This window comes from Nomascus leucogenys, chromosome 7b (assembly GCF_006542625.1).
Source record: "Nomascus leucogenys isolate Asia chromosome 7b, Asia_NLE_v1, whole genome shotgun sequence".
Taxonomy (NCBI): Eukaryota; Metazoa; Chordata; class Mammalia; order Primates; family Hylobatidae; genus Nomascus; species Nomascus leucogenys.
This window is the reverse complement of record NC_044387.1, coordinates 12,086,488-12,113,476: the sequence shown is the minus strand read 5'-3', so window position 1 is coordinate 12,113,476 and position 26,989 is coordinate 12,086,488. Positions and strand designations below refer to the sequence as shown.

Here is a 26,989-nt window from a genome sequence, read left to right as displayed (position 1 = left end):
TGCCAACCAGGAAATGCAGGGAGAGACGGAGAGACGGCACAGGCCTGTTCTGGCGTGTGTCTTTAATGCCAAAACCCTCCTGCCCCCTAGCTGCAGCTGATGAGAAGTTTTCAAATGGAGGTTCTAGAATCCCCATGCACTTCTGATTCTCACACACACCAAAACTTGGTCACATGAGCAAGAGTCTGGGATCAGCTCTTGCTCACAGTGCAGCAGACACTCCCAGGATGCCGGTCGCTGCCCCTCCAAGCACACCCTGCTAATGTGGTGCCTGCCTAACAGCTTCGCGGAGTGGGTGCTGGGGGCCTGGGGTGCCTCATAGGAAAGGGGACCTCTACAGGTGGGGCCCAGGGCAGCCCACGGCATGGTCTCCCAGTCCCCACCCTGCTCCTCCTGACCTAGGCAGCTGCTGGGGGCACACACCTGTTTGCAGAACCTCAGAAATCCGATGGAATACGTCTTTCCCCAGAGGCAGCAGGTGCCATACACACAGCTGGACCTGGAAGAGACAAGCATAGGAGGCAGCGGCGGTGAGTGAAGAGCCAGTACTTGGGAACGGTGGGGTGGGGAAGGCTGCCCTCCCACCCATCCAGACGAGCTGGGGCACAAATCCCAGGCAGACTTTGAACCCGAGGCCAAGCACAGGGAGAGGCATGGCAGGGCATCCGCACATGCCATAGGCGGAGGGACACAAGGCTGCACTGGCCCTGGGGTGACAAACCAACTTGGAGAGCTCTGAATGTAAAAACTGCAGGAGGCAGAAACTGACAGGAAAGCACTAAGACTGAGACAGGAAGAGAAAGAGAGAGAAAGAATGAGCCACAGAGGCCCTCCTAAACGCCCAGAAGCACGGCATTGCTCAGGAAATGTGGTGAGGCACAGCAGGTCAAGGTCATGGGCAGAGATGGTCTGTGTCCAGCTGGTACCAGGACAGCTCGAGGTACACCAGGTCCAGGAAACAGGGTGGTTTAGGGCTCCGGGAAGACTCCATACTCACTCAATGGGTTTTCCTCTGATCTCCGACATGATAGAACTTTCTCCTCCTAGGTACTCATAGCACAGGCTCAGGAAATTATAGATGACCAAGGCTGCGAAAAGAGTGTCCGGGGAAACCAGTCAAATCAGCAGAACGGGTCCACAGATGCTGGGGTTCTAAACAGCAATGGAGGTGAAAGAGCCACAGCCGTGTGTGGCAACAGGGAGGAGCCTAGGGGACCTAGGGTTGTGCAAAAGGAGCCTGTCAAGAACGCAGACAGCTGACCTCCCACTCCTAAGTTCAAAACCTGGCACACCTAAATTATCCTATCCAGGGATGCACCCCTGCACTGGCGTAATACTATGAAGGGACTGCCATGAGTTCAGGGTTATGTGGGGAGGCCGGAGGAGGCTGCGATAAGGGTGGGTACTCAGGAGGTTTGAGAGGGCTGGCAGTGTCGACCCTGGGGTGAAACAGTATTGGCTTTATTAGTTTTCCGGGCGCAGTGGCACGCGCCTGTGGTCCCAGCTACTGCTGAGGCAGGAGGACGTCTTGAGTCTGGGAGTTCCGGGCTGTAGTGTGCCATGTCGATGTGGTGTCTGCACCAAGACTGGCAGCAGTACGGTGACCTTCTGGGAGTGGGGGATCACCAGGATGCCTAAGGAGGGGTGAACCAGCCCAGGCTGGAAACAGAGCAAGTCAAACTCCAGAGTGGGATCGCACCTCTGAACAGCCACTGCACTCCAGCCTGGGCAACATAGCGAGACCTCATCTCTAATGTATGTATAAATAATTATTTGTCTTACATACTTGTGTGTTACAGGTCACAATTTTGTAAGATAACAACAAAACAGTCTCTGTGAAAATCTTCAGAGAAATTCCAAGCAGGAGTGAGAGGGCAGAACCTTCATCCAGTCAACAACCTGTAGCGGTATCCGGAATACGAACAGCACTATGAGCTACAACAAAGCACACAGCAGCACACAGAACACAGTGCAAAAACCTCGGGAAGCTTGGGCTGCTCATTCTAAATTGGGACTCGGCTCAACATCTCCACAAAGACCCAAAATTTGCCACAGGGAGTGACGGCACAGCAAGTCTGCTGTAATGTTGATGCTATAAATGCAGCAATGTGCTGTAACGGGCCTCCTGGTCAGGGGGTTCCTTCTGGGTCAGCAAAATGAAGGCTGCTGCCTGCAGGGTGCTAGAGGCAAATGGATATGCCAGGATGGAGGAGAGTGTGGAGAAGAGGAGGAAAAGGGGTGCAGCAGAGGGTACCCAAAAGGAAAGAACGCAAGAGGAAGAGCCAGGGTGAGGACATGGGAATGAGGATGGGCATCCAGCAAAGGCACAAGGCCAAGGGGAGGGGCAGAACAGGGTCAGGAGAACAGGTCCAGGGAGCCACGGTGGCCCTTCAGCCAGAGGGCTTCTTCTCATCCGATCCCGCCAGCCCCTGCAGCACAGAGTCCTTTAAGGCTCCCTGGTGCCGCGCAGCTTGGCACTTGATCTTTCAATGGGTGACCTGGTCCCTACCCAAGCTCCCGCCACTCCCAAGCAGCACTAATGCTGTGCTAATCCCCAGAGCAGGTTCTCCACCCTTTGCTGCTTCTGCACTCCCAGATCCCAGAGGCCCTAGCACCCTTCCCGCTGTACTCTCAGGATCCCTCAACCCCAGCTGGGATGGCACCCAGTGTGACAAGTCCCTGGTGACCATCGTGGAGGTGAGTGCCCTCCTACCCACGGAACCTGATTTGCAGACACTTCCCAGCGCTTCCCACCCTGTGTCACAATGACTGGTCTCCCCCTCTCTCCTTCCTCAGGACACAGGCGCCACTCGTGGCACACACGGGGCACACCACAACTGTTTCACTCACTGACTGAACTGGAGCGTGGAAAGCCCTGGTGATGTTTTTTAGGCAAAGCTGGCCTTCGGCGATTTGGAAAGGAACACATTTGCGGCATTTTACACCACTCATGGTTGCCCTAATCCATTAAGAGCTCCCATCTCCAGGTGGCATCCACATGTATATGTCCCCCAGCACTGACCACGCCTTGTTGTAACTGTCCCTTCGCCCTTCACACACATACAGCAGAGGTATGCGATGTGTGTGGGCCTCTTTGGGTTTCAGTTTCCTCATCTGTCAAAGGGGATCACAGGAGCACCAACTTGGCAGGTGGCTGTGAGGCGTGAGCATGAAAGTGTTCAGAGAAGTGTGTCCGGGGCTCACTGCGCTGGGTGTTGGCTGTCATGACCATTACTGTCTATCTGCTGCCTGCAGGGCCAGGAGCCCCTAGACAGGGCTGAGGGCCGTGTGTACTGCCTGCCTGTGCTGGAGGCAGCTCAGGATGTCTCAGGACAGACGAGTCTCCACCAATCTCCAGATGACTCTTCACCAGCAAGAACTATGGGGCAAAGGGTAAGGGGTGGGCATTAAGCCAAAGCTGATGTCAGCCTGCCAGTAACCTCTGTTCAAAACCTCACAAGGCCAAGCACAATGACCATGGCCATTCTAAGCCAGGTCCAGCTATATCATGATGGTTGTATTCTCTTTTTTGTTTTTGTTTTTTGTTGTTTTGAGACACAGTCTCGCTCTATCCCCCAGGCTGGAGTGCAGTGGCATGATCTTGGCTCACTGCAACCTCCACCTCTAGGGTTCAAGTGGTTCTCCTGTCTCAGCCGCCCGAGTAACTGGGATTACAGGTGCGCACCACCACACCCAGCTAATTTCATATTTTTAGTACAGACAGGGTTTTACCATGTTGGCCAGGGTGGTCTCGAACTCCCGACCTCAGGTGATCCGCCCACCTCGGCCTCCCAAAGCGCTGGGATGACAGGTGTGAGCCACCGCGCCCGGCTGACGGTTGCATTTTCTAAAGACTGCCACACCTCGTGATGCTGACACTCCTCCTCTGAGAGATGCAGTCGTCCCCTCCCTTTGCATCTGGTGGCCCTGAGTAACCACAGCCAAAGTGATGTTTTGTGACATCTGATGTAGGGGTTGGAAGAGGCCTCTTTCCTCTGGCTCTTTCTCTCTTGAGTGCCTGACCTTGCACCCAGTCACCATGCAGCGGGGAAGCATGAGCTAGCATTTGGAGACACCGCACAGACAGGCTCATGTGAGGGAACTGAGGCCTTCAGCTGACAGCCAGCATCAACTGCCAGGCACACAAGGGAGTGAGCCTTCAGGTGATTTGCCCCAGCCTTCATGCTCTCCTGCCAAGGCCCAGAGGTCACGGAACAGGGACAAACTATCTCCCCCGCATCCAGTCCAAATTCTTGACCTATAATATCCATGAAGAAATTGGATGATTGTTTTACACTAGTGTGTTTTGGCAGTAGTTATTTGCACAGCCATGATAAGTGGAATACAGATAAAACCATGACTGAAGCTCCTGGGACGTGCCGTGATCACTCATGCCTGCATGCAATGGTACATTCTGGTCCCTCTGCTCACCCCAGAGGCAGACCCCACTGAGATGCCACCTCCTCTGTCCTGCACCCCGCTTACTTCACACACCACCCCTCTCTGGGCTCTGCCTGATCCCTCTGGCACAAAAGCAACATCAAGTAAGGTAAAGAGCCATGGGCCCTGGAGCCAGCCTGCCTTGGTGTGGACTGTGGTTCCAACTCTTAGGAGCTGTGTGGCCTCAGGCAAGTGTCTTAAGCGCTCCATGCCTGAATTTCCTCATGTGTAAGCGGGATAACTCTTCCCTTGGTGGGGTGAGGGGCTGTGAACGTGCAGAGCCTTAGATGAGCTGAGGGCACAGTCAAGAGTCCACTGTGTGTTACCTACTGCTTTTTCCAGACTGTAAACTCCTTGCAGGTAGAATGCAGTCCTACCTCCAATGACTACCGGAGGGCCTGGCAGCTACAAACATGCAATCAACACTGAAGGAGGGAATGAACAGACGTACATGGACCATCTCCCAAGGGGAGCCTGACATGACAACAGGCTCAGGCAGGGCAGGAGGGGACACCCCACTCTCATTCCAATACTGGGGGAACTCCTCTCAGAGGCTGGCCCCAAGACCATCAGCTTTCCAGCCTCCAACAACAAAACCCTCCAGGGAAGCCACAGGGGCCCCAGGCCCATGAGCCCCCTTTATCTGGAAGTTCCCTCCTGGGAGAGCCCATCCCTGCAGTCCTCTCCCAAGAAAGCCTTGGTGCCTGGGCTCATGTCCTTTCCTGCATCAAAACACACGTCAGCAGTCAGCACACTTGAATTATGTGGCCAAGGTCCATCCGTAACCGGCTTTGCACACAATTGATCAGAATCATCAAATGTCATCGTCTCTCTCAGTTCAAGATTCTTGACCTTTTGGAGGTGCTCTGGGGCCAGCCAGTCTGTAAAATACCAATTTGCTGACAGTTCCCTTTAAAGAATCATTAGTGAGTCGATAATGGACTCCCTAATTCTTGGAGAAGATGAGACAGAATCTCCTCAGACGTGACGCAACTGGCCCAAGCCTGGCCCCACTGACCAACTGGACACATCAGTCTCCCTCCTGGAAAGCACAAAGCCATGTGAAACACCACCTCGAACATCCCAGCAAAGGTGTTTAAAATGGAAAACTCAACACATCCCCTGGAAACAAATAAAAGATGCGTGCCCTGGATGTAAGAAGAGCGGAGAAGCTGAGACGGGGCTGGAGGGAGGTGCTTGGCCGGGAAGCTCACTGCCCACCGCCCTTCCCACCACAGCTCCATACCAGACCCCTGGAGAGGCCTCGGAGACACACAATGACTCTACACCTCCCTAAATATCTACCACAGCTTGTGTGCCAGGCTCTGTGCTAAGCCCTCTCATAAATGACCAAGGAGCCCTCGGGCCAAGTCCAGAGGGCAGCAACCAGCGTGAGGGACCGGAGGGCCTCTCTCTCCTGGCCTGGACAATCAGGCTGTGTCTTCTCCGGAGGGTTTTGTCTTTGGAGACTGGAAAGTTGGTGGCCTTGGGGCCAGCCTCTGGGAGGAACTCCTCCATCGTTGGAATGAGAGTAGGCTGTCCGCCCCCCACCCCCATGCCCCACCTGGAACTTTCTGCTCCATTCTAGACACCACATCTTAAACTAGAGACAAATGCACACTCTCAGGAGAGAAGGACCAGGATGAACACAAAAAAAGGACTGTGCTGGGGATGAGAAGACATCAGGGGTCACTCTCTTAATAGACATGACAAGCACCTTGTTCCCAGGGTCAGATGGGACTCCCAGGGGCAGATCGCAGAAGGACTGCAGCTCAATATACTCAATATAAGAAACCATTTCCTTTTTTTTTTTTTCCTGATGCACAGTCTCACTCTGTTGCCCAGGCTGGAGCGCACAGATGCTATCATAGCTCACTGCAGCCTTGACCTCCCAGGCTCAATCGATCTTCCCACCTCAGCCTCCTGAGTAGCTGGGACTACAGGCGTGTGCCACCATGCCTGGTTAATTTTTTTTTTTTTTTTTATAGAGACAGGGTTTCACCATGTTGCCCAGGCTGGTCTTGAACTCCTGGGCTCAAGTGATCCACTGGTCTCAGCCTCCCAAAGTGCTGGGATTAAGGGCATGAGCCACTGCACCTGGCATATAAGAAACCATTTCTAACAGGCAGAGTCCAGAGGTGGAAGTCGCGAGCTTGCTGCCAACAGAAGCAATCAGGCTGGGTAACCCCTCAGCAGACTTTCTAAAGGGGTCCCTTCCAAACCCGAGGCTCTAGGCTTCTCCCTCATGACTTTCCTGTCCCTTGTGGATCCTGTTTATTCCTGTTTCTCGCCACCCCAAATGCTGCTTCTGACCTCTCCTCTACTGGCTTCTTTTGAATGGCCTTCTTTCCTATTGGCAGCTCCTTGAGCCTGGGTAGGAAGCTGTAAGCCAAGAGACTGCTCCCCACCCAGCCTCTCAGCTGCCCCGTGACCTAATAACTGCTACAGGACCCAGCAGATGTAAGCTCTACATGTTCACACCCCTGCCCCCACAACCGCCATCCCCATTCCCCCACAAAGAAGGAGTTATCCCTGCTTACAGATAAGGAAATTCAGGCACGGAGCACCTAAGACACTTGCCCCAAGAGCCCCTGGGCTTTGAGAAAAGACTCAGTACTTGCCCTCCCACGTTTCTGCGTGCAGCTCCCAGGGTCAGGAGGCAGACACACTCATATAACTTGTTATAACTTCAATACACACTCGCTGTGTGCCTACTGTGTGCCACACACTGCGTGTGGGACCTCGATGACCCTGGGCACACTGGGCCATTCTAAGCTCACCTCCTGTGCACACCTTCAGCGCCTAAAGCTGGCCTTGTGGTCCAGCCTTCTGCTGCAGAGAAACACTGGTTACTTGGAAAGACTGGGGGCATTCTGTATTTCAGATAACTGGTGGATGAGCCTGGAAAAGTTAATTTTGCCCACTTTGGGCAGAAATCTTCTCTGCTCAGAAAACAGGGGTCTCAGAACGTTCTTCTGCCTCTTTTCAGTGATGGGTGATCACCCTGGACAAGAATGGGCACAGTGTGTTGCAACCAAGGGGGCAGGGGTCTGTGCGGTACAAGTGACCCCAGACTCCAAGCTGTGCCAAATGGCTCCTCTTCTCCTCCCTACTGGCTTTTTTTTTTTTTGAGACGGAGTTTCACTCTTGTTGCCCAGGCTGGAGTGCAATGGCACGATCTCAGCTCACTGCAACCTCTGCTTCCTGGGTTCAAGCAATTCTCCTGCCTCAGCCTCCTGAGTAGCTGGAATTACAGGCATGCGCCACCACGCCTGGCTAATTTTGTATTTTTAGTAGAGATGGGGTTTCTCCATGTTGGCCAGGCTGGTCTCGAACTCCCGACCTCAGGTGATCCACCTGCCTTGGCCTCCCAAATTGCTGGGATTACAGGTGTGAGCCACTGCGCCCAGCCCCCTCGTGGCTTTTTTGTCCTCTGCTGATCCTGCTTATTCCTGCCTCTTGCCACCCTGAATGCTGTTTCTGACCTCTCTTCTACTGGCTTCTTCTGAATGTCTTTCTGCACTTGGATCTATCGAGTTTTTGTTTTTTTTTTTTTTTTTTTTTTTTGAGACAGAGTCTCTCGCTATCGCAGGCTGGGGTGCAGTGGCGCAATCTCGGCTCACTGCAACCTCCATCTCCTGGTTTTAGGCGATTCTCCTGCCTGATCAGCCTCCTGAGTAGCTGGGACTACAGGCATGCACCACCACGCCCAGCTAATTTTTGTATTTTTAGTACAGATGGGGTTTTGCCATGTTGGCCAGGATGGTCTCGATCTCTTGACTTCACGATCTGCCCACCTTGGCCTCCCAAAGTGCTGGGATTACAGGTGTAAGCTACCGCGCCTGGCCACTATCGAGGTCTTATAATCCTCGGCTCTATCTGTAACAGCCACGGCCAGCCAGGGAGTCCTTCTGGCAGCAAACTGGCCTCTGGCTCTTGTGTGGCCCTGCACCTGTGGCCCTCGGCTGTGCTCACCCCAGTTGGACAGTGAATGAAGCATCATTCTCTGTTGCTTTCATGCATTAAAATCTCTTTCCCTAACAGGAGTTCACACTTTTCCAGGGGAGAAACTTGTCCTGTCCTCTCCTTCACCATGCTGGCACAGAGCCCCAGGATTCAGAGACCCAGATGCAAGTCTGGCCTTTGGCCATTACGAGATCTGGGTCACTCTGGACAAGTTTTAGAGCCTATTCAAATTTTTTTCACATTTGTAAATGGGGATAATATATATACTCTGCCAGGTACTTGGGAGGTGAGAATGAGCTAACAGTGATGAAAAACACGTGGGAAAGCTGTGAAATGCCACGCAAACATTCCTAACAAACAGCAACTGCATAAAGCGACATACGGACACTGTCTCCTGCCTCTGAACCCCAAGGCCCTGTGCCTCTGATCACAGAACTCCCCAGCACTGTCTCAGAGTTGTCTTTATGGCCCACCCCCAACCCCACAATCAAACACTGAATGCATATGGGGGGTGGTATCCACCCTGCCCCCATCTGCCTGCCCCTCCACACCCTCTGGTGACAGATGCCAGCACTATGAATTCCAGCCCTCGCAGATGGTACGTGGCACTAAGCCCTCTTCCAAGACTCAGCCCTCTCTTTGAGAACAGGAAGCACTAGTCACAGGTTCACAGGCTAAACACACACTTATCTCCACTATCCCCCTCCTCGCCCTCCTAACAACCCTGAAATGAGAAGGAATGAAGGTAGGGTGGGGAGCAAACCTTCAAGGACAAGAGGAATGGCAACAGCCAAGCAACATCAACAAAGCTCTGAACGCCACATGCTCACCGCTACATGGTCACCGAGTGGCGGACGGTTAGGGGGGTGGGGGTGGGAGCCAGAACCCTAGGAAACCTCAGCACTGCACATGCCATGCAGCTTTGGTGGCTGTGGGTGAGGGTGCAGATGCAGAAGCTGGTTAAAAGTCTCCACGTGGAGCCACTGGATTACAAGTTTCAACAGAGGCTGAGACAGCTCTATCCTCAGAACACGGTCCAGCTGAGGGCAGTAATGGGACAACTTGGAGAAAATCCAAAGACTAAGCCTGAATACGAAGGGCGAGAGGTCCTCTCAGATCTCTGCCATGCTGTACCAGTCACTTAGCCTGTTCAGTGTTTTGAGGCAGGAGATGAAAAATTATTCTTTACAGAAACAGGTCCCAGAATTTAAAAAGCCTTCATTTGGTACCTGCCCCCTACGCTGCATAAAAATAGCCAAGGAAACACCCCATGTTCCATCACCCAATCAGGAGGCCCAGCAATTTTTTTTTTCTGTGGGTGGGGGAGAGATGAGGTCTTGCTCATCTGCCCAGGCTGGAGTGCAGTGGCACGATCACAGCTCACTGCAGCCTCAAACTTGAGCCCAGGCTCAAGCCATCCTCCCGCCTCAGCCTCCTGAGTTGCTGGTATTTTAAGCCCCATTCTTATATATAAAAAATGGCCAAGGATACTGATATTTGAGGAGCGCTTCTAACAAGAAGGTCAAAGACCAAAGCGAACAAACAGAAGAAAGGAATTCAAGAGATAGAGACAATGTAGGGAACAGAAGAAAACTTCAATGACCATCCCCAGAGACCAAAGAACAATACTCTCTCCCATACCAAGAACAAGGCATCATAAAGAAAAAGAACGGAGACATTTTAAAACATGATAAAGGAACTAAAACATTCAATAGAAAAGCTCAAAGGTAAGATTAAAAAAAATAACAAACAAAAACAAAAAACAAAACAAAACAAAGTTCATGGAAAACAGTACCAAAAAAGAGCCAGAAAATTATAAAGAAAATTTGAGGCTCGATCCAGAAGCATGAGGTCCTACTAGCAAGAATTCCAGAAAGGGAGATTGGAAGAAAGTGGAGGGGAAGAAATGATCAAAGAAACATACAGAAAGACTTCCCAGAACCTTAAGGCAGGAGCATCCACACTGGAAGGACCCGCCAGGTTGCCGAGCACAATGACTATCCCACCTCCTGTGAGATTTCAGGACACTAGGGATTAAGACAAGATCCTAAATACAAAGAGGAGAGGGGGGAAAAAAAAAGCAAAAAAAAAAAAAAAAAGAAGAGCGCAAGCAGATCACACACACATACAGGCACTAGGGATTGAATACAGCAGACTTTCCAGAAATTACATCAGAATCTAAGACAGTGAAGACATGCCTTCAAAATTCAAAGGGAGAAGGATTTCCAACTTAGGATTGTATTTCCCTTGAATACCAATCAAATAGAAAAATATACTAAAGATATTTTCAGATTCCACAAAATAGACCTCCCATGCACTCTCTTTCTCAAGTAGCTGCTGGAAGACGTGCTCCAACCAGGCAGAGAGAGCAAACCATGAACAAGGAGGAAACAGCCTCCACGGAACAGGTGACTCAGCACAGGAGAAGCAGTTTCCAGGCTGATGATGAATGAAAGAGCCAGGGCAACAGCTGAGCAGCGGGATCCTGGAAAGCAGGCATTCCTGACTGCAGCACAGGGAGAAGGCTCCAGGAGAAACGTCACAGGGAAAATGGCAGAGCTCAGGGATTCCTGGATTGGCCTGGCTTTACTGAGAGCAGGGCTGGTTGGTTGGTTTGTTTGTTTTGTTTTGTTTTTTAAATTCAACTGAAGTATTTAGGAATAAACTAATGATAGGTATATGTAGAAAACTCAGCAAACTAAAAGAAGGCAAGTAGTAACTGGAGCAAAAACAAAAAGTTACACAAGAAAAGGAAATGGATTGGATGCGGTGGCTCACGCCTATAATCCCGGCACTTTGGGAGGTCGAGGTGGAAGGATCATTTGAGCCTAGGAGTTCAAGACCACCCTGGGCAACACAGTGAGACCTCATCTCTATAAAAAAAAAAAAAAAAAATTAGCGGGGCATGGTGGTGGCACACACCTGTGTTTGCCAGAACAAGACCTGTCTCTTCAGAGCCAGGCGCAGTGGCTCACGCCTGTAATCCCAGCACTTTGGGAGGCCGAGGCGGGCGGATCACGAGGTCAGGAGATCGAGACCATCCTGGCTAACACCATGAAACCCCATCTCTACTAAAAATACAAAAAATTAGCCAGGCGTGCTGGCAGGCGCCTGTAGTCCCAGCTACTCAGGAGGCTGAGGCAGGAGAATGGCGTGAACCCAGGAGGCAGAGTTTGCAGTGAGCCGAGATCGCGTCACTGCACTCCAGTCTGGGTGCCAGAGCGAGATTCCGTCTCAAAAAAAAAAAAAGAACGAGACCTGTCTCTTAAACAAACAAAGCCCTTCCATAGTAGGAAGTCACCACGTATGTAACATCATATAAAACTGAAAAACAAACAACAACAAAAACCAGTACAAGCATATTTTTAGGTCATTCTAGGAAGAAAACAGCTGAAAGAGTTGAAACTAGGAAGAAAACAGCTGAAAGAGTTGAAAGTACAGTGAACTTCGAAGTGAGGAGTTAGGGGAGTTTTGTGTTTCAACCATATGCCTATATTACTTTAATAAATGTAATTTTTTTAGTGTTTTTTAAAAGCAGAATTTTGTTAACAAAGAAAAAAAGCAGGGCCAGGCTTGATGGCTCACGCCTGTAATCCTAGCACTTTGGGAGGCCGAGGCAGGCATATTGCCTGAGCTCAGGAGTTTGAGACCAGCCTAGGCAACACGGTGAAACTCCGTCTCTACTAAAATACAAAAAAAAAAAAAAAAAAAAAAAAAAAATTAGCCGGGCGTGGAGGCGTGTGCCTGTAGTCCCAGCTACTCGAGAGGCTGAGGCAGGAGACTGCTTCAACCCAGGAGGCGGAGGTTGCAGTGAGCCAAGATTGCACCACTGCACTCCAGCCTGGGCGACAGAACGAGACAGACTCCGTCTCTGAAAAAAAAAAAAAAAAGAAAGAAAAAAAGCGAACGACTGTAGTGCCCAGCTCTGAGCAGGCCCTCAGGAAGGGCTGGCTGGATCTGCAGAGTTCTCCGGTCCAGGCGAATCCCACTCCCTCCCGGGCCCTCCTGGCCCCTCTTGGGCACTGAGAAGGATGAGAGGGGAAATACAAGGATGGGGGGGACTGCCCCATCACTGACTCTGCAGAGGCAGCTGCAAGAGAAGGGCTAGGACCCAGAGGAGTGGTGCAGGGACAAGGCAAGGAGCAGGCCCCGCTGCCTCTGATGCTAAAAGCTGGTGAACTTGGCCAGGCACGGTGGCTCACACCTGTAATCCCACCACTTTGGGAGGCCGAGGGCAGATCACGAGGTCAAGAGATCGAGACCATCCTGGCCAACATGGTGAAACCCCGTCTCTATTAAAAATACAAAAATTAGCTGGGCGTGGTAGCACACGCCTGTAGTCCCAGCTACTCGGGAGGCTGAGGCAGGAGAATCACTTGAACCTAGGAGGTGGAGGACGCAGCGAGCTGAGATCGCACCACTGCACTCCAGCCTGGCAATGGTCTCAAAAAAAAATAAAAAAAATAAAGCTGGTGAACTCGGGGGCAGCCTGAACTTCACTGCAGCTGCTGTGCTGTCTGTAAACTCCCTGGGAGAGGCCAGGCCAAAGGGATAATCGTGTTGCTAGGAGATGTGCTTCACAGGGTGGCCGACTTCCTGGAGGACCTCTCCCCGGGCTGGGAGGCAGGTCAGGGCAGGCGGGGCCTGAACAAAGAGGCTTCTGGAGCGAGGGGTACCCGCCAGCCATCTGCTGCCGCCTCTGGGGCATGGAGCGAGGGTGAAGCGGAGGCTCCCCTGGCTGTGTGCCCCACCTTCTGCCATGTGCCTGTCTCTGGGGTCCCGCCGAGAAGAGAGCCCACACTTCTCCCCCGACCACACAAGGAGAGGCCGCCTTGGCAGGGAACAGCTTTGTGCTTCTGAAGGAACAGGTGAGCAGAGGCTGCCCCTGGGTACCCATGCGAGGCTGGCAGCTGAATGGAAGAGGATTCTCGCCCCACGCTTTGCCAATTCCAGCCTTTATGGTGCCCCAGGGACCCAGAGGTTTCCCTGGAGACTTGGCTGCTTCCAGAAACATTAGACACGAGAGCCCCAGTTAAGCCCTGGGCAGGTCCCCATCTGGCCTCAGTATTCTCACCTGGAAGGACAGGACGGAACGCCAGCCTGCTAGGAGGGAGCATGGGAAGTTACTGAGGCCCCACACGGAGGAATGCAAGGCACAGGGCAGGGGTTTGATCAAGTCCCTTATTCATCCAAAAGGGGGGAAGTAGGCACCTCCCATGGGCCCAGCTCTGTCTGGGCATGGCTGCGCCCCATCCTGCTCTGGCAAAGCTAATCATGCTCATGAAGATCGAACACGAAGCAAGGCAGCTGCAGACTGTGGTGGGGCCGAGGACCTGGATGAGTGCTGGGAGTGACAGTTGTGGGGAACAGACGGATGGAAAGGAGGGACCCCACGCAGAGCAGAAGAGCTTCCCAGGCCAGGGACACGGCACACATCAAGCCCTTGAGGCTGGGAAGCACCTGCCTGATGTGGCCGCAGTTGGGGGTGGGCAGGCGGAAATACGAAAGGCTAGGGTGCAATGGGCTCCTGTGGGCGCCTCCATTTTCTTGCCAAATGCTAAAGGCATTTCCTGTGCCCTGTGAGTTCTCAGGGATACACAAGGTTCAGCACAGACAGGAAGAGAGACTCCAGCTGCTTAGGGGATGAGCATGCTGCACCCCAATATCCACAGAGTACAGGCCTGGGGCAGCACTCTCCCAGGTCAGGGAAACAGACAACTTCTGGGCATGGCCAGAGCTGCTCTCCTGAGATGAGGAAAACCACATCCGGTCACTTTACCTAAAACCAGCAGCACAGGTGTGGGTAGGAGACGGGAAACCTCACACTCTGAGAATAGCATGGGTATCAATGTAGGGGTCTTTTTTTTTCTTTTTTAATTTGAGACAGAGTTTCGCTCTTGTTGCCCAGGCTGGAATGCAATGGCACAAACTGGGCTCACCACAACCTCTGCCTCCCAGGTTCAAGCGATTCTCCTGCCTCAGCCTCCTGAGTAGCTGGGATTACAGGCATGCACCACCATGCCCGGATAATTTTGTATTTTTAGTAGAGACGGGGTTTCTCCATGTTGGTCAGGCTGGTCTCGAACTCCCGAACTCAGGTGATCTGCCTGCCTCGGCCTCCCGAAGTAATGGGATTTCAGGTGTGAGCCACTGCACCCGGCCCAATGTAGGGGTCTTGAGGAACCCCTCCTCTCCATTCCTGCTGGCCTGTCTAGGGCAGACCTGGGCATCGCCTGCCTCTGACAGAGGAGGAATGCCTGGGACCTGCCCAAGACAGGTCAGAGGCCAGCTCCCATGAGAGCAGCATCCTGGTCTCCTTGTGGTGTCTGTTTAGGGGCCACAGCCTCCCGCAGGGCAGCAGGGGTGAGGCTGGCTTCTCCTCTTGGCAACCCAGCTCCTGGCCTGTGGTCGGAGCTCAGGATGGGAGCAGTGATGGAACCAAGTCCCCGAAAGGAATCGAGTCTTCTTCCTGGGTGGCACAGTAGGGCACCCACTCGTGGGACAAAGCCCTCAGAATTAAGACCCATGGGGACAGAGGCCCAGCCCTGCCACTGACTTGCCAGGGATCCCTGGAAGGGTCCCTACCCAACTGCACCTGGGGCCACCTGGGGTCTCTACAAATAGACCACTTGCTTGCTGCCCCCACCCTGCCTCAGATGCCGGCATTGAGAAACGAGACCCAGGTGGAGGGTCTTTGCTTCCAGGTACCTGTGAGGTGAGACTCTGGCTGCATGTGCTGTTACCTGTCAATTTGGGACAGAAACCCTGTAGTAGGTAAAGAAGCAAGGTGTGTGTCAAGACAGTCCTCGTGAAGCCCCTCGGGGAGGAATGTGGGGAGAGGGGCTCCCAGCACCCCAGCCCTCCGCCAGCCCTCCCCACTCCGCCCCCATCCTCACCCTCGTAGCAGTCGCGGACGGTGCCGAAGTACACGTAGTACTGGTCGTTGGTGAAGAAGAGGAGGCTGAGCCAGGAGTCAAAGGCGTAGATGGGCACGATGAAGAGGATACGCACGATGTAGCGCTGCTCGTTGGGGCAGCTGTAGCAGCGCAGGTGCATATAGATCTGGGGGCAGAGGTGCGGGGTCAGCTGGGGACCCTCCTGTCTGCAGGGACGGGAGGGCAGGTGGGCTTCCAGCTCTGCCACCGACTCATCTGTGACCCGATGCACGTGACCTACCCCTGAGCCTCAGAGCCCTGCTCTGCAAAATGCGGATGACAAGACTTGCCTCCCAAGGCCATTGTGAGACTCAGACCAGCGGGCGTGCACAAGGCTCGTGGAGTGCATGCAGCAGTGCCCACAGGGCGGTCTTGCAGGTGCAGGTGGCGGTGAGCCCACACCCCTGACCACAGGAGGGCCAAGGACGAGGATGGAAATCCAGTTTCCACAAGCTCCCCAGGGGACCTCACGCACAGGCAGCTCTGGGCCATCAGTGTGTGTGCCCTTTCCCTCTGCCTCGCTCCGGCTGTGACTGTGGCAGCACTGAGCTAAATCACTGCCACCTGGGTTGCAGCCCTGCCCCGTCGCTTAACTTATGGCAATATAGACGCGGCCCTCACTCTATGGCGGGTGGACACACTTCCTGGCTGAGTGGCTGCAGGCATGTCCTCAGGTTGTGCCTCCTCCTCCCATCTGGTAAACAGAGGCAGCACCACTGCCTACCTCACCAGGAAGTTAGGAGAATGAATGCTACTTTTAGGAAGCAGAGGAAAAAAGTAAAAGCTACACACAAATGCCAAGAGCTGCTCTACCACAGTCCTCAGTCCCGGCAGCCCCTGGGTGTCTCGTCCCAGCTCTCATGACATCACACTTGGCCCAGCCAAGCCCTGGGCTGGGGAGGAAAAGAACAAAATATTCTCCATCTGCTATGAGCGAAAAGCCTTGGACGCAAATGGGTTCTAAAAGGGATGGGGACACAGGGCAGCTGGCAAGGGGCTGACTGGGGAACGCGAGCAGACTCGCCCTGCCCCTCTCCACTGGACCACCTTCAAACCTCTGCAGGCCACCAAGGCCCGTCCCAGCCCACATCTGCCTCCTCTGGGGCCACAAGTGTAGGCAGATGGGAGACTTGACTTCTATCCCAGTCTGCCACCAACTTCCAAGTGACCGGGCTAGTTCCTCTCCCCCTCCCTCTCAGGCTCTCCATTTTCTCATCTGCAAAGCGGTCCCTGTCCCTGTGCTCCTGCAGTTCTAGGCTCTCTGTTGTTTAGGATGGACACGAGACTAGTTCCAGCCAATGGAAGGTGAACAGAGTGACGAGTGTCACCTCTGGCTGGAGGTGGTTAAATATATAGAGGGCCTTCACACACTCCCTGCTGCCAGGTGTCAGATGGGCGAGGCTTGAAGCCAGAGCCACACATCGGAACCTGCGCTGCACTGGGCCCTGGGACGTGGGCAAGAAGGCAACTTCTTGGCACACGCCTATAGTCCCAGCTACTTGGGAGGCTGAGGCAGGAGAATTGTTCCAACCCAGGAGGCAGAGGTTGCAGTGAGCCAAGATCGCACTACTGTACTCCAGCCTGGGTGACAGAGTGAGACTCTGTCTCAAAACAAACAAACAAACAAACAAGAAGTAGACTTCTATCGAGGGAAGCCTCTGAGAACACAGGGCTTACCTACCACTGCAGCACAGCCTGGCCTAGCCTAACCCACACTCTGTTCGGCCAGGAACCTTTCTGGACCCTTCTAGAGGCCCCCTGCCAGGCTTGGGTACCTGGTGGCATGTGATGAGCAGGGCTGTCCACACAAAGAAGCCAGAGATGGCCTGAGCGGCAGTTGTCATCAGGAACACAGGCTGCTCCATGGCAGTGGGGCTGCCCTCGGGGATCACGGAGATGCTGGGCGAGGCTGCTGCGGTCGTGGGCGATGCTGGATCTGGGGCCAGCACAGCCCCCCTCACTGTCATGGTGCCCGGCAGCAGGAGGCTCCCTGAGGGAAACCTTTGCAGAAAGTGACAAGCTAGCCTAGAGAGAAGAAATTGCAATGTGAGTCTCCTCCCAGGGCAAGTGGTAGCATTGGAAAGAATCTTCCAGGTCTCTCCACCCACCTCCTGACCATGTCTGTATTGACCCCAACCATCACCCTGTCCCAGCCAGCCTCTCCCCTGGATTGATGCAACAGGCCCCTGAGCAGTTTCTCTGCTTCTGCCCTTGCCTCTAATGACCAGTCCCCACTCAGCAGGCTTGTGAGCCTTCCAAGGATTAGCCAGACCAGGCCGCCCCTGCTCAAAACTCTCCAATAGCTCCCAGCTCTCCCGGAGTAAAAACCATAGTCTGCGCCCAAGGACTGACTCAATGGGACCTCCCGGCCTCTATGATCTCAGCTCCTACAGTTCCCACTTCCATCCTCAGCTGCAGCCACGCTGGCCTCTTTGCTGTTCCTTGAACATATTAAACCTGCTTCTGCCACAGGGCCTTTGCACTGGCTGTCTCTGCTCAGTCAAATAGCTCCCTCCCACCCTTCCTTTAGGTCTCTACCTTGACCACCATGAAAACATGTCAGCCTCTCCCAGGTCGGGCATGCCTGACTCCCTGCTTTCCTTTCTTTTCCTCCAGAGCACTCATTACGTTGACACCACCCGACTAACTCGATTCATTTATGTATTTATTAACTGTTCCCCCCACCCCACCTAGAATGCAGGCCCCCTGGGGACAGCGGCTCTGGTTGGGACTATACAGGCAGCACTGGGAACCGTGGGCACACAACAGAAATTCGGGAGATTCCTGCTGGGCCTGAACATCTTTATACCCTGGAGCCAGTAAAACCACTTTACTGCTGAGGCCTCCTCCGAGGGCTTGTGTGCGTTCTTCGCCATTTCTCCCCCTTTCCTTAATGGCTGACCCACTCCCCATCATCCAGCTGTGCTGTTTCGGAGACTCTGTGGCTCCTCCCCAATCTGTGTACCTCCAAACTCTCATCTTTTAACCCAGCTCATGTGCCACCCCTCCTGAAAGCCTGCCTGCACACCTTCTCCAGTTCTGAGACTTCTAGCCATTCCGCATCCTCGAACACGCGGGTCTGTTACCACTCACATGTTCATCCTCCTGCCTACTCTTTGAGGCAAGATCTCACACCCCCAGCCCACTTATAATACCTAACTTTATTATTATAATTTTGAGACAGGGTCTCGCTCTGTTGCCCAGGCTGGAGTGCAGTGGTGCAATCTCGGCTCCCTGCAGCTTCCGCCTCCTGGGCTCAAGTAATCCTCCTGCCTTAGCCTCCTGAGTAGCTGGGATTACAGGCGTGCGCCATCACACCTGGCTAATTTTCTAATTTTTTGTAGAGATAGGGTCTCCCTATGTTGCCCAGGTTGGTCTTGAACTCCTGGCCTCAAGCAATCCTCCTGCCTCATCCTCCCAAAATGCTGGGATTATAGGCGTGAGCCACTGTGCCTGGCCTATCTACTGATTTTCACTGCTTGTTTCCAAAGATTGTGAGGTGCCTCACAGTGAAACAAAGAATAGTGGGTGGAGCCCTCATGAATGAGATTAGTGCCCTCATAAAAGGAACCTCAGGGAGCTGCCATGCCCCTTCTACCACATGAGGACACAAGGAGAAGGCACCGTCTCTGAACCAAAAAGTGAGCCCTCTCCACACACTGAATCTGCCAGCACCTTGATCTTGGACTTCCCAGCCTCCAGAACTGTGAGGAAGAAGGCAGTTGATTTATGGGATTTTGTCATAGTGGCTCAAGAAGACTAAGGCAGGAGCCTGGCTGCACCCTCTACCCACAGCCCTGATGGGGTGGCCCTTTCAGTTCAGCCACCTACTGACAGGCTGGTCGATGCCATCCAGCAAACACCTCTGCCCAAATCACCAACCCTAGCAATAACCTGCAATGCAACCAGAGGAACACCGGACAATTTTAAAAGATGCAAAGTGCGGTGTGTGGGCACTGCGGAAAGAGCCTGGCAGGAGCGTGAGCACCAGCTCCCCCGCCAACCAGCCACGTGGGTTCCCTGCTCCAAAACTGAGCTCAGAAAATTAGCGAACACCAACCCCGACCATCTCGGTCTGAACCCAGAGGTCAACCTAGATGATCTCATGGTCCCTTCCAAATCCGCAAGCTGGTATTCAAGTCAGAATATCCTGACACCGACGGAGGTTTCCCTGGGCCTTCCCGGGTGCGGCGGCCTGCAGCCTGGCCCTGTGATGCAGAGGATCCTGCGCCCGCTGTCTGTCTGCCCTGCTCGCCTGCGCCCCGGCTCCTCGCCAACGGCCGCAGCATCTCTGCCACCATGTTGGCTCTTAGCTGTAAGTGTGCACCCTAGGAGAGCCCTTTACATTTCTGTTTTCCCACACATACGTGATCTCTTAACACACCAATCGAGACACGAATCCAGATTAAAACTCAAAACTGGAGAAGGCGTCTATATAAAGAAATTCAAAAATGGAGAAGGTGTCTATATAAAGACTGGTGGCAAGCTTTGAAAAAGAGACACAGTGACAAGTCCAAGAATAGCTCCTGTAAGTATGGTTGCAAAACTGAAAACCAGTGCCAGAAATATTTCTTGAAAAAGACTTGGGTTGTAAATCATCATCTTTGTCTATCATCCCAAATTAAATGAATAAACATGGAGAATTGTGGGGGGACCAAAGGAAGTACAAATACGCCCAAATCTTCACCTTCCAAGCAAGGTGCAGGGGGGATGTCAAAGGCTGTTTTGTTCACGACTAAGGGCAGTGTTGAGAAGCCCCCAGCTTGGACTCCCAGGCAGAGGGGCAACCCCAGGGAGCAGACCCGAGCCAGGGCTAGGATCTGGGTGAAGGCTGCAGGCCAGCTTCCTGCTGCGGCTCTGCTCACTCACATAAACATGCCCACTTGGCATTCAGGGCCCCTTCACGTTCTTCACATAGGTCACTTATTTCACAAGAGGAAATGCACCCAGAGATGTGAGTGACCTACCCCCAAATCAGAGCCAGGACTCAAGGCCAGGTCCTATCAACACGTTGTCTCCTCACCTCCTACAAAGTGGGGGGACCTAGCTAAGCCACCCTTCCTGCTCCAGAGCCTCTTAACAAGACATGGCTATGCCCATCCTCCCATAGCCTCCAGACTCTTCTAGCAGGAGGGGAGGCAGGTCCCCCCAGGGTGGAGGAGAAGCCACCATGGCTGGGAGTGTTGCCGCAGCCCAGCCCATGCTGGCCACGTTTCTGCACCGGGGCCAATTCATAAACAACTTATTTTACTCTTGGGCAACCCCGGTGGTTTACAAAGCATTTCCTCAAACATTATCTCATGTATTTTCTCAAGGCAACTTTGAAGAAAGTAACATTATCTCTATCTTAGAGATGAGGGAAAGCGATGCAGAACTTGGTTTTACAGCCATCCAGGGTGGCAACAATTCAAGGGTTTTCATAATTCCCCAAAATACTTAAAGCAATATTCTGGCTCATAGATGCATGGTCCCCAACACCCAAGAGAACAGGTGCAGGCAGCTGCTCGAGGGCCCAGAGCTCGCCTTGCTCCCTGGACCCAAGGCAGCAGACGGAGGCTGTCAAACGTACTCCCAAGCCAGTGACCACAAGGCCAGACTCTGCAAACTGTTCACAGTGTGTTGGGGCTGGGGCAGGGTGGGCACTGGGATCTGACCCTTTCACACTCTGTACAGGCACCGACCAGGAAGCTACCTGCCCAGGTACCACAAGCAAGCAGGACGTTCACCTGGCACAGCCTGTGGACCTTGGGGAAGCAGGGGCAATGCCGTCTGGTGCAGCCTCTTTACTCCCATGGGGAAAGGGGTGGGGAAGGACTCCATCCACGTCTCCCCTTTTCCAATGCAGTCCATGGAAACAGATGAGGCTCAGAATTCCAGCTGTTCTGGCAGGACCAGATAATGCTTTTTTTTTTTTTTTTTTTGAGACAGAGTCTTGCTCTGTTGCTCAGGCTGGAGTGCAATGGCATGATCACAGCTCACTGTAGCCTTGACCTCCCTAGGCCCGAGTGATCCTCTCACCTCAGTCTCCCAAGCAGCTGGGACCACAGGCATGTGCCACCATGCCCCCAATTTTTTTTTTCTTTTTTTTTTTTTTTTGAGACAGGGCTTCGCTCTGTTGCTCTGTTGCCTAGACTGGAATGCAGTGGCGTGATCTTAGCTCACTACAACCTCTGCCTCCTGGGGTCAAGCCATCCTCCCACCTCAGCCTCCCAAGTAGCTGGGACTACAGGCGTGAGCCACCATGCCCGGCTAATTTTTGTATTTTTTTGGAGAGATGGGGTTTTACCACTTTACTCATGCTGGTCTCGAGCTCCTGGGCTCAAGCGATCCTCCCATCTTGGCCTCCCAAAGTGCTGGGATTACAGGCATGAGCCACCACAACTGTCTCCCATTATTTCCCTAATTGACCAAGTTTTAAACTTCTGCCAGGAACATGACAGAGGGCCCTGATGGAAGATGCTGAAATCATCTTTCTAACAAATCCTGAGGCCTCTGGACTCCATGCCAGGCACCGGCAGACCCAGCCTCAGCCTTTAAGGTGCTCCAAGCCGCTCTTCATGCCTGCTCTATGCCACATGCAGGAGTGACCTGGAGGCCTCTTCCCCTTGCACTGCTGAGGTGAGTGTCCAGCACTACAGGAGCCTAGAACAAGCATCGGGCTTGGGCAGGCTGGGAAGGGGGTCAGGGAAGGCTTCCATGTGGTGGGGACATAACCAGGCTTCTGCTGTGAGTCACCCAACAGGACTCCCACTAGACTCCACCACGTGCAACCTGCATGGGGACTTCTCTCGGAGCCTCAGTTTCTTCATTATAACATTTCAGGAGAATTACATAATTAACAAGGGACAGTTCTAGGTTACAGAAGTCTCATTAATACATGGAGAAAGGGCCCAGCAAGGTGCCTCACGCCTGTAATCCTAGCACTTTGGGAGGCCGAGGAGGGTGGATCACGAGGTCAGGAGATCGAGACCAACCTGGCTAACACGGTGAAACCCCGTCTCTACTAAAAATACAAAAAATTAGCCGGGCCTGGTGGCAGACGCCCGTAGTCCCAGCTACTGGGGAAGCTGAGGCAGGAGAATGGCGTGAACCCGGGAGGCAGAGCTTGCAGTGAGCCGAGATCGCGCCACTGCACTCCAGCCTGGGTGACAGAGCCAGACTCTGTCTCAAAAATAAGTAAAAAAATAAAAATAATAATGGGAGCCGCGATGGCTCAGGCCGGTTGCCCTGGCACTCGGGTAGGCGAGGCTACACGTTCAAGGCCGACCTGGTCAACATTGATTAAAAAATAATACTACTACTAAAACAACATTAGTTGGGTGCGGTGGCGAAGACCTGTAATCTCAGCACTTTGGGAGGCCAAGGTGGGTGGATCACTCGAGGTCAGGAGTTCGAGACCAGCCAGGGCAACATAGCGAAACCCTGTCTCTACTAAAAATACAAAAATTAGCCAGACGTAGTGGCATGTGCCTGTAATCCCCAGCTACTTGGGAGGCTGAGGCGGGAGAATCACTTGAACCTGGGAGGTGGAGGTTGCAGTGAGCTAAGATCACACCACTGCACTCCAGCCTGGGCAACAGAGCAAGACTCCATCTCAAAAATAAATAAATAAATAAATAAATAATTAAAAACCTTAACATAAACGCTTACACATATACAAAAATTAATTCAAAATAAATCACACATTTAAATGTAAAATGTAAAACTCTAAACCTTTTAGAAGACAGGAGAAAATATTTGAAACCTAGAGATGGCCAAGTATTCTTAGACTTGACACCAAAAGCATGATCCATAAAAGGAAAAAATCGATAAACTGCAATATAGGAAAAGTAAAAACTTATGCACTATGAGTAAACAAGCCACAGAGTAGAAGAATATATTTGCAAGTCACAGATCTGGTAAATGACTAGCATTGGGAATGTGTGAAGAATGCTCAAAAGCTCCATGGGCCGGGCACGGTGGCTCACGCCTGTAATCCCAGCACTTTGGGAGGCCAAGGTGGACGGATCACCTGAGGTCAGGAGTTCGAGATCAGCCTGGCCAACATGGCAAAACCCTGTCTCTACTAAAAATAAGAAAATTAGCCAGGCGTGGTGGCTGGCGCCTGTAAGCCCAGCTACTCAGGAGGCTGAGGCAGCAGAATCGCTTGAACCAGGAAGGCAGAGGTTGCAGTGAGCCGAGATCGTGCCATTGTACTCCAGCCCTTAGGGGACAGAGCAAGATTCTGTCTCCAAAAAAAAAAAAAAAAGCGCCATGGTAAAAAGAAAACCAGACAATCCCACTTGAAAATAGGCAAAATATATGAACAGACATCTCAGTAAAGAAGAGATACACAGCAAATAAGCACATGGCACAGTGGCTCACGCCTGTAATCCCAAAACTTTGAGGGGCTGAGGCAGGTGGATCACTTGAGGCCAGGAGTTCAAGACCAGTCTGGCCAACATGGCGAAACCCTGTCTCTACTAAAAATACAAAAATTAGCCGGGTATGGTGGTACACGTCTGTAATCCCAGCTACTCGGGAGGCTGAGGCAGAAGAATCGCTTGAACCCGGGAGGTGGAGGTTGCAGTGAGCTGAGATCACACCACCGCACTCCAGCCTGGGCGACAGAGCGAGACTATCTCCAAAAAAAAAAAAAACAAACAAAAGTTAAACATCATTAGCCAGCTGGGCACAGTGGCTCACACCTGTAATCCCAGCACTTTGGGAGGCCGAGGAAGGCGGATCACGAGGTCAGGAGATCGAGACCATGGTGAAACCCCGTCTGTACTAAAAATACAAAAAATTAGCCGGGTGCTGTGGCGGGCACCTGTAGTCCCAGCTATTCGGAGGCTGAGGCGGGAGAATGGCATCAACCCGGGAGGCGGAGCTTGCAGTGAGCCGAGATTGTGCCACTGCACTCCAGCCTGGGCGACAGAGCAAGACTCCATCTCAAAAAAAAAAAAAAAATCATCATTAGCCATTAAGGAAATGCAAACTGAAAAACTGAAAACACCTTCACGTCCCATACCTGGGTACCAAAAAATATATATCATATACCTATAAAATAAAAAATATTGACAATATCAAATGCTGGCAAGGATGCAGAGAAACCTGATCTCCCATACATTGCTGGTGGGAAGATAAAATGGTGCAGCCACCATGGAAAACAACTTTGGCAGTTTCTTTCTTTTTTTTTTTTTCTGAGTCAGAGCCTTGCTCTGTCGCCCAGGCTGGAGTGCAGTGGCGCCATCTCGGCTCACTGCAACCTCTACCTCCCGGGTTCAAGCAATTCTCTGCCTGTGCCTCCTGAGTAGCTGGGATTACAGGTGCCCGCCACCACGGCCAGCTAATTTTTTTTTTTTTTTTTTTAATGAGACGGAGTCTCACTCTGTCGCCCCAGGCTGGAGTGCAGTAGCATGATCCCGGTTCACTGCAACCTCCGCCTCCCTGGTTCAAGCTATTCTCCTGCCTCAGCCTCCTGAGTAGCTGGGATTACAGGCATGTGTCACCATGCCCGGCTAATTTTTGTATTTTTAGTAGAGATGGGGTTTCATCCTGTTGGTCAGGCTGATCTTGAACTCCTGACCTCGTGATCCGCCCGCCTCGGCCTCCCAGAGTGCTGGGATTACAGGCGTGAGCCACCGTGCCTGGCCCGAGCAGTTTCTTATAAAACTAACATGCATTTACTACACAACCCAGTAATCACTGTTTCATTCTACAGGAATGAAAACGTATATTCACACAAAAGCCTGTACACAAATGTTCACGGCAGCCGTATTTGTAATCATCAAAATCTGGAAAGAACCATGTCCTTCAACAGACAAAAGGTTAAACAAACTCTGGTACATCCAGACCATGGAATAGTACCCAGCAAGAAAAAAGAACAAATTACTGATACACGCAAGTGATCTGGATGGATCTCAGGGGCATTACATTTTGTGAAACCAGCCAGTCTCAAAAGGTCACATACTGCATGATTCATTTACATAACATTCTCAAAATGACGAAGCTATAAAGATGGAGCATGGTGTAGTAGTTGGCAGAGGACAGTGACAATGATGGGTGGGGGTGTGCAATTTTAAAGGGGTACCAGAGGAGTTCCTTCCAGGTGATGAAATAGTTTGTATCTTGATAGTGGTGGTGGTTACATGAATCTACATGTGATAAAACTGAATAGAACTACACATACACCCTACATGAAAATGTAGAAAACTGAATAAGGTCTGTACTTCAGTTAATAATACTGTTGGGCTGGGCATGGTGGCTCACGCCTGTAATCCCAGCACTTTGGGAGTCCAAGGTGGGTGGATCATCTGAGGTCAGGAGTTTGAGAACAGCTTGACCAACATGAAGAAACCCTGTCTCTACTAAAAATATAAAAATTAGCCCAGGAGACCTTTTTTTTTTTTTTTTGAGTCTCACTCTGTCACCCAGGCTGGAGTGCAGTGGCGCAATCTTCACCTCACTATAACCTCTGCCTCCCAGGTTCAAGCAAGTCTCCTGCCTCAGCCTCCCAAGTAGCTGGGATTACAGGCACCCACCACCATGCCTGGCTAATTTTTGTATTTTTAGTAGAGAGGGGGTTTCACCTTATTGGCCGGGCCACCCTCTTGGACAGGGTGGTATCAAACTCCTGACCTCGTGATCCTCCCGCCTAGGCCTCCCAAAGTGCTGGGATTACAGGCATGAGCCACCATGCCCAGCCAACAATTCTTATTGATTGCTTTTCTACAAGATAACCAATAAATCTCTGATAGAGACTGAGTCCCTCCCCATCTTACTACACATTTCATAGAAAAATCTGTTGTTCTACCGTCTAAAGCTTTTTATTATGGAAAATTTCAAACATACAAAACTGGAACAAACAGTGTAATAAATTTTTCCACCTCTCCGTCACCGAGCTTTAATGGTTAGCAACATTACGCAATCGTGTTGCATCTTTCCCTGTCCCCCAGATGTAATGTTAAATACTTCGGTATGCATCTGTACTTGATAAAGACTTTTTAAACTTTCTATTTTGAAATAATCGTAGGCTCACAGGAAATTGCAAAAATAGAATCTAGGGTCCTGTATGCCCTTCACCCAGCTTCCTCAAAGGGTGACGTCTAGTCTAGCTGTAGTACAGTATCAAAACCTGGAAGTGGACATTAATAGTATTTTTTTTTTTTTTTTTTTTTTTGAGATAGAGTTTCGCTCTTGTTGCCCAGGCTGGAGTGCAATGGCGCGATCTTGGCTCATGGCAACCTCCACCTCCGGGCTTCAAGCGATTCTCCTGCCTCAGCCTCCCGAGTAGCTGGAATTACTGGCATGCACCGAAACAATATGTCTGTTACTGATTTTAAAAAGAAAAAAAAAATCCTCTCATAGCTGAACTCCTAAAAATCTACCTAACAGAATTTTCTAGTACATTAAAAATTTTCCAGAGCATTTCAGTGGGTTTTGGACTCACTTGTTAAGATTTTTAAAATAAAATACCTTCCATTTCATTTACAAAAACATGTGATTGGCATCAGGGAGGATGGAAATGTACTGGCCAAATTTCAACAAATCCTTTGCATACTCAGTGGACGGGATGGAAAAATGAGTAACCCGATTTAGAAAGAAAGCCAAGGATGCGTCTGCTCCGTGTGCAGCTTCCTGTCCCAGACAGGATCTTTTGCAGGGAA

General features: G+C 51.8%; 1 protein-coding gene across 8 annotated transcripts in view; it reads right to left on the bottom strand.

Moving 5' to 3' along the window:
* The window catches only part of TMEM184B (transmembrane protein 184B), a 53,039-nt gene that overhangs the window by 10,109 nt on the left and 15,941 nt on the right, over positions 1-26,989 (bottom strand). For all 8 annotated transcript variants that reach the window (XM_003264745.2, XM_030815557.1, XM_030815558.1 and 5 more), the window contains exons 2-5: positions 17,117-17,366; positions 15,303-15,468; positions 998-1,088; positions 424-499 (exon numbers count right to left, since the gene is read on the bottom strand). In XM_003264745.2, the coding sequence (XP_003264793.1) occupies positions 424-499; positions 998-1,088; positions 15,303-15,468; positions 17,117-17,308 (525 nt within the window). In that variant the 5' untranslated portion in view covers positions 17,309-17,366. The remainder of the gene's footprint in view (positions 1-423; positions 500-997; positions 1,089-15,302; positions 15,469-17,116; positions 17,367-26,989) is intronic.